Source organism: Crassostrea angulata, chromosome 5 (assembly GCF_025612915.1).
Source record: "Crassostrea angulata isolate pt1a10 chromosome 5, ASM2561291v2, whole genome shotgun sequence".
NCBI classification, from domain to species: Eukaryota; Metazoa; Mollusca; class Bivalvia; order Ostreida; family Ostreidae; genus Magallana; species Magallana angulata.
In genome coordinates this window covers 37,904,427-37,911,545 of record NC_069115.1, presented here as the reverse complement: position 1 = coordinate 37,911,545, position 7,119 = coordinate 37,904,427, and the positions used below count along the sequence as shown (strand labels likewise).

Below are 7,119 nucleotides of genomic sequence, written 5' to 3'. Positions count from 1 at the left end.
AGTTAAAATATATATATATGCACATACATGTAGTTGCAAATGGGAAGATGGGGGTCATGAAACAAAATTGCAAACTCTCAATTTAAAAAAGTTACAGGTGTATAAGAACACAAAGGCAAACATAACAAAAGAAACCATTAGAGTTTAGAAAATATTATCAAGATAAGTACCAACTTACTCTCTGCGTACACATCATATATATAATGCCGACAGCAATAAGGGCGCAAAAATGTGTAGATTGATAATAAATCGACACACGAGAATTGCTACGAGATTTCGCTTCAGTGAACGAAAAATATGAAAAACTTATAGTCGAGGGACATTTTCAGCTGATATTATAGTCGTTCAAAATTCCCCATCAGCAAGTTGGAAGTGTTTGTGAATAAATTTTTTAATGATTGAATTTTGGTTAAATTTTTGTAACTTCATTATAATAGTTACGGGATGCATTTTAATCTCTCTCTCTCTCTCTCTCTCTCTCTCTCTCTCTCTCTCTCTCTCTCTCTCTCTTTACCTGAGTTTTTTTTATTTTCCTTATTATCGGCGCGACCTATGTGGTGCTCATCCATGCGATAGAATCAAAATATATGATATACCTGCCGCCTTTCCATTTTATTAGTAATCCTTGTATCGACACACATGTTTACGTTTCGACAATTATTGCACATAATTGAGACAGTCTCATTTCTCAAATAACATGACTTCCTCACAAATATTGCCATATATTTGCTAAAAAATCTCCACATAATGGCCGAAGAAGCTCTATAATTTTGTTTATTCTAATTTTATTTATTTTCAAATTCAAACAATAGAAAAAACTGTTTGTTTAGGCACAATTTAATTATCGAGTCGCACATGGCGATAGTCCTGTCCCCGCGCCGTATAGGACCGACCCCCCGTGTATTGGACCAGCCAATCAGAAATTCGCACCGTAATATAATCTAGGCCCTTTTGTCAATCAAGAATTTCGCAGCCAATGGGAGCGCGTTTGGAGGGCGACATCCGTCACACCGTTGATAATATGACCAGGTCCTGATAGTTGTTGATTCGCATTAACATAACGTAAAGCACCAGGGCGCTGCGTTTTGCAATTCAGATCAGTATTAACTTATGTAGAACGACTTCTTATAACAATTTAATGTGGAGCTTCTACAAGAGCTGAATTCATGATGACCATGGCTACTAGCGCTGGACTTTACATGCCCGGCACCCCTCCTTCCCTGAATTCACCCCTCGGGGACCCGGTTCATGGAATGCAGTGTTCTGTGGGCCAGCAGCCCCAGTATATTCATAGGACCGATATTCAGGAACTCAAATACATGCCTCCTCAGGTGCAAAATGGACATTTTAACGGTCACTGGGGCATCCCAACCAGTGCGGATTCTTGGAACACGGGGATGCCTCAGTTACATGATATGCGGGATTTAAGAGACAATTTTGTCCGGGACACCCGAGACATTAAACCGGGTCAAGGCAATGAAATGGGCCATCAAGTTACCCTTCATCATCGGGGTCCACAACAAATCCACGCTCCTCACGGCTGGAATACCCCCATTCCCGGTACACACTTAAATGGCGGTGGCCAGTTACAGCACCACGGGTACGGAGTCCCCCTCAACGGAATGTTGTCCCCCCACCAACTCCCCCACGCCATGAGGGACCCAGATCACGACCTGGACCAACACACCCCCTCGGACGACGACGCCCCGTCATCAGACGACCTAGAAGCCTTCGCTAAACAGTTCAAGCAGAGGAGGATAAAATTGGGATTTACTCAAGCCGATGTTGGACTCGCACTCGGAACCTTATACGGTAATGTTTTCAGTCAGACCACGATTTGTCGTTTTGAAGCTCTTCAGTTAAGTTTTAAGAACATGTGCAAGTTAAAGCCTCTACTACAAAAATGGCTCGAGGAGGCAGATTCCACCACTGGCTCAACCACAAGTATAGACAAAATCGCGGCCCAGGGCAGAAAACGGAAGAAGAGAACGAGCATAGAAGTGACTGTGAAAGGTGCGCTAGAAAATCACTTTATGAAACAACCTAAACCTGCCGCGCAGGAAATTTCTCAACTAGCAGAACAATTACAACTGGAGAAAGAAGTGGTCCGGGTTTGGTTCTGTAACAGGCGACAAAAGGAGAAACGGATGACTCCTCCCGGCCAGATAGGTGCGAATGGGGAGATCATCATGCCTGATAGTGAGGATGGAAGTTCCCGGGCGGATAGCCCTTTACAATCACGGCCCAACGGTGCCATGAATGGCTCTGAACATACCGGACTCAATATGGCAGTGTCCTCCTCACAGACTTTAATGTCACCGAATTATCATTCCGTAGGACAGTTACTGAACGCTCATAACCCACAGTCAGGTGGACATCCTCATTATAACACACAGAACCATTCCCCGACGCACTGACTAGCATTCTAACATCCGTTGTTTGTTTGTTTTTGGTTTTTTTTAATCTCCTCACGATATACCTTCTTCTGAAGCCACAAAAATCTCGCCACCAAACCCCCCATTCTTACTCGTCCTGCGATCTCAACAACCTCTTCCTCCGGAATTCTACACGGGGGTCTTCCGTTTGGATGAAGAGACGGTCAATGAAGAGGTACATCTTCCTCCCCCTTCTCCGTCGACTGCGATGGTAGCTTAAATCGATGATGTCCACTGTTCTTGGGAGAAGAAGAAGACGATGACGAAGATGGCGATAATAAGCGCGTGATGGTCTATGCTTGAACAGGCCCCCGTCAGACGTTTGATGTTTGATGGCTGTTACTGCTGCGATGTGCTACGATAAACCCTGGTCAAGAGTGCAAAAATAATGAAGAAAAAAAATGACCTGATCATGGAGAGAACAAAATATTTATGCCATATATGTGTTTGCGATTGTTCGTGTTTTCATATTTATATGCGAAGCAGAAAGCAGAATTTGATTCTAACTTTTGTATGTGTGTTTTTCCGTGTTGCTGAGTGAGTGTCTTTAAATATTCCTATATATCCTTGTTTTTTTTGTTCGTTTCCGCGGATTCCGAGAGATAGAGAGAAGAAAAGAATTCGTTCCTATGGATGGCAGTTTCTGTGTGCATAAACTGGATAATTTGTCAAAAAGTGCCAATTTTATTATTAACTTTCAACTTCTGTTGTTTTTCCCCATTGGATGGAATGGACAAAACTTTATCCATCTTTTGTAACAAAGATAATAGGGTAATTATAAAAATATTTGTACTATTCCAGTTCTGTGGGTTTATCTTATTTTAATTTTTTTTTGTCTGAATAATGACAACACTATTTTGAAGATTTCTTCCTCTACTTTCACTTTTAGTTTTTCAATATCTCTTTTTACCCTGGCTTAAAAAAAAATCCAAATTTTTTTCATAAATATTTGAGAAAATCATTTGGGCAGAAATTATATCTGATATATTTGTTCCGTGAACGATGAAGATTTCGTATCGCCGTCTGTATTTAACAGCATTAAACATTTACACAACATTGCTTTGAGAGAAAATTGGTTTTAAGAAGAAAAGTCATGGTTTGCCGTCTGAGTAATTCGCTGGGTAAATATTCACAATGACTGGGAGAGGAGGGCAATATGATTCTTCCCCACTCTCCCTTCTTAAACAAGCTGGTGTACTTGTTGAATGAGATAAAAAATATTTGCTTTTCTAATATAAACAGAGATCTTCTTCAGCTAAGGCTCACTAATTCGATGATGATGGGGGAAAAAAACCCTCCTAACATTAATTTATTTGTATTTATAATATATGATTTTATTATTTTTGAAAAATCTTTGATTTTTTTAAAATTCAGTACAATTTTTATACAATATGAAAAAAAAAATGTTTGTGATGTGTTTTCCCTCCTTTGGCATAAAGTTTACATAGGGGGAAAATGTGTATCGTGTCTGAAAGACTCTATAATCGGTGTTCAAAGTGCATTATCATGCTAGGCTAATTTAATGTTGATATTTGTAAATTTGTGGCAAATTATGCGTGCATTGGTGATGCAGATACGAACTAATGAGGCAGATAGGGTGGAAGATTAAACTATCACTGGGCTAGGGCGCGAATAGCCCTCACACAGCAGACGACATCGACGTCATCTAAAAACAAAATCAATCTTTATTTCTACCCCTACAATGGCCCGTCAATTAGAGCAAAACGTTGATAAAAATAATAATTTGTTTTCTGGGAAGAATCTGACCTCTTAATTTCTTATGGAATATTTTTTTTCTTTCTTTCTTTCTCTTTTATTTTCGCCTTGTTATCACGAAGAGCCCGTATGAGTGCAAGGGGACAATTTTACACTGGAATTTTGCCGATGTTTTTATTTGCCATGAGAATGTATACTATATTGGAATTTTTGCCAGTATAATAAATATTTTTTACAAATGTGAGACAATGTTTTATTTTATTCTGACATAACTTTTCAGGAAGTTATTTTGTCAGTTAAACGAGTCACATGTGGATTTTTCTAAAAAGCATTTTCACAAATAATATGACTGAGTATAGCGAAGATTAATGTGCTTATTTTCAGTTCTCATTTGAACTAAAACGTCACATTTTTACTCTTAGGTGTAAATCTTCTTTTTTAATGGCGACGATATTTTTCGATGCACATGGTTTAATTCTAAATCGCTCAAGAACCATGCTTCCGCCTCCTTCGTTCCTTAAATTATCTATTATATTATAAGCCCCAATAATGTACTTTCTTCGCTGGCTTATCACGGCCGGAATTAATCCGGTTACCCTCCGCAGGATGAAGGGTTTCCTAATTAAGTATATCAAACTTTGTGAAGACCCCGATTGCTATATCAGCATGGTCAAACCGCAGGAGAAATAAAAACAATATTTCCCCCTCTCTCTTCTACTAAAACGTATTATATGTCTCAAAGTTAACAAGCCGGAAAGTCTCTGTGTTAACGATTAGACTTCACGCCTTCACACCCTCTGCTCTTGAGCTATTTACCAAAAAGATGAATATGGTGATACATCCAGTACTTCACTACAATTTACTATCAGCTCACCGCCATATACCTGCGAGTTCAATGTGAGAAGACTATAAACAAAGAAATCATTATCAGAAGAGTTAAACTTAAAACACGACTATAAGAGAGTTATATGCACTGTCTATATAATGCGTGTTGTACATACGAATAGAGATCTCCATTTTCTAAGAATGGTTAAAGTTTGCAATGCAAACACTAAACAGAAATTTTAAAGTTTTAAATTTTACTTTATTTTCATAAAACTTAAAACATGGTTGAAATATATATTTCTGTTGATACTCCGTCGAAACCTAATTGTTCAATAAATAGCATACCAATTAGCAATAAATGATTCTTTTAAAAAAAACTTCGCATAAGTTTATACTATTTTTCTTACGATCTACTACATATTAAATGTACAATATATATACCTACAAGAAAAAATTTCTAATTGCAGATATAATTTTTTGGGGTGTATTTCTATAAATTGGTCTTTAAATCAATTACTGAAGTGAGTTGGTTAAGAAATTCGAAAGACATTAGGTACCATTTCATCTCGTTAATTTTTTTCTCTCTCTCTCCGTAGCGATTTATCAAGCAAAATCTACCTAATGTTGCAATTATTTCTCTTCCGTTTAAATGGATACAAACCTGACTAGAATTAATCGGTTTTGAAATAATCATTTCTCTGTAAATATTGACTCACGGCATTACACCCATGATCTAAAAAAATTACCAACAGGTTGTATTTTTTTCCTTCTTCGAAAACGTATATACATATATTTTTCATGAAGGTATTTAACCGAATAATTTAATCGAATAATTATTGCATCTCAACTCAATTATCAAGTTTTGTTATCTTCTTATGAATTTAACTGATGACTTTAAGAAACTTTGTCCATTAACAAAAAATTCAAACGAAATGTATCGAGCATTTAAGCAGCAAAATTTGGTGCATGGTTAATATTAAAATCGATAATTAAGCACCCATGCAAAATGGTCCCCACCAGGAAAAAAAGAGAACCTCGTATATATATATATATATATATATATATATATATATATATATATATATATATATATATATATATATATATATGTTATCGCGGTTGTAGAGTCGAATAGCTAAATTGGACTTCTCTGTGCATGGATTGATTCCTCATCTAGGATTGGTTGGCACTTAATTCTTCTAAGCCCACCAGGATTCCTAAGCAGCGAATCGTTTTCAAAGTCTGGGGGAATTGATATTTCTAATTTAGATAAGTCTACAACAGTGTAATGAGATGTTATATAAGATGTACTAGTATATATTTTACTGCCAAAACGGACTCTGATTTCTAATAATGGCCATTGAGGAGAAACGCATACAATATATACGTCCTATCTTTCAAAACTCACTGGGGCTCATATAAGAAGATTAATTTATAACAAATAAATAATTCAAACCAATAATGTATTAGTTGATGTAAATGAATTAATTCAGAGAAGTTGCAAATTAATAATAACGAAGTCTAGAAATCCTAGAAAAGAAAAGAGAACGAAATCAATATAACAAACATATGCCGTGATAATTTTTAAAGATTACCCAGAAAATATTAACCAACATGAATACATTAGACTTCATTTAAATATGTGGTATGTGTGATATAATAGATAAGTCCATATATCGTTTACAGATTATTTGGCGCTCTCCATTACATCTAGAAGATAATTCTGTTCACTAGCGACAAAAAAGGAAGAGATAATCAAATACAATGTGTATGTATCTACTACCCGATGTCACCAATATGTGTATCTGTAACAAAAATCTATGTCACACACCTCGATTTTTGACCACAGAAATACAGTTATTGATCCCCGATGTAACACAAGAGTTGAATGCACTATCAAACATCAGGTATAGAAATGGATCATCATCTTGACATGTTTTACATAACAACCGTCATATAGAGACAGAGTGCACCCCGGTCTATATGGTAATTAGGCAGAGAAAAGGAGGGATACACCTTGATGAACATATAGTAAATATGATAGTTACTGTAGTATTTTTTTTTTTTTGGAAAAGCATCGAGTTTGAAACTATGCAGATGACTTGGAAAGCTGTGGTTGTGCTATTTATTATAAATGTAGTCT

The 7,119-nt window shown here is 36.6% G+C and overlaps 1 protein-coding gene across 1 annotated transcript; it reads left to right on the top strand.

The window, feature by feature from the left end:
- Positions 1 to 1,027: 1,027 nt before the first annotated feature.
- Positions 1,028 to 4,400, top strand: LOC128184955 (POU domain, class 3, transcription factor 4-like). Its single transcript, XM_052854606.1, has one exon. The coding sequence runs from the start codon at positions 1,167 to 1,169 to the stop codon at positions 2,415 to 2,417; it is 1,251 nt and encodes a 416-aa protein (XP_052710566.1). The 5' UTR covers positions 1,028 to 1,166; the 3' UTR covers positions 2,418 to 4,400.
- Positions 4,401 to 7,119: the final 2,719 nt, after the last annotated feature.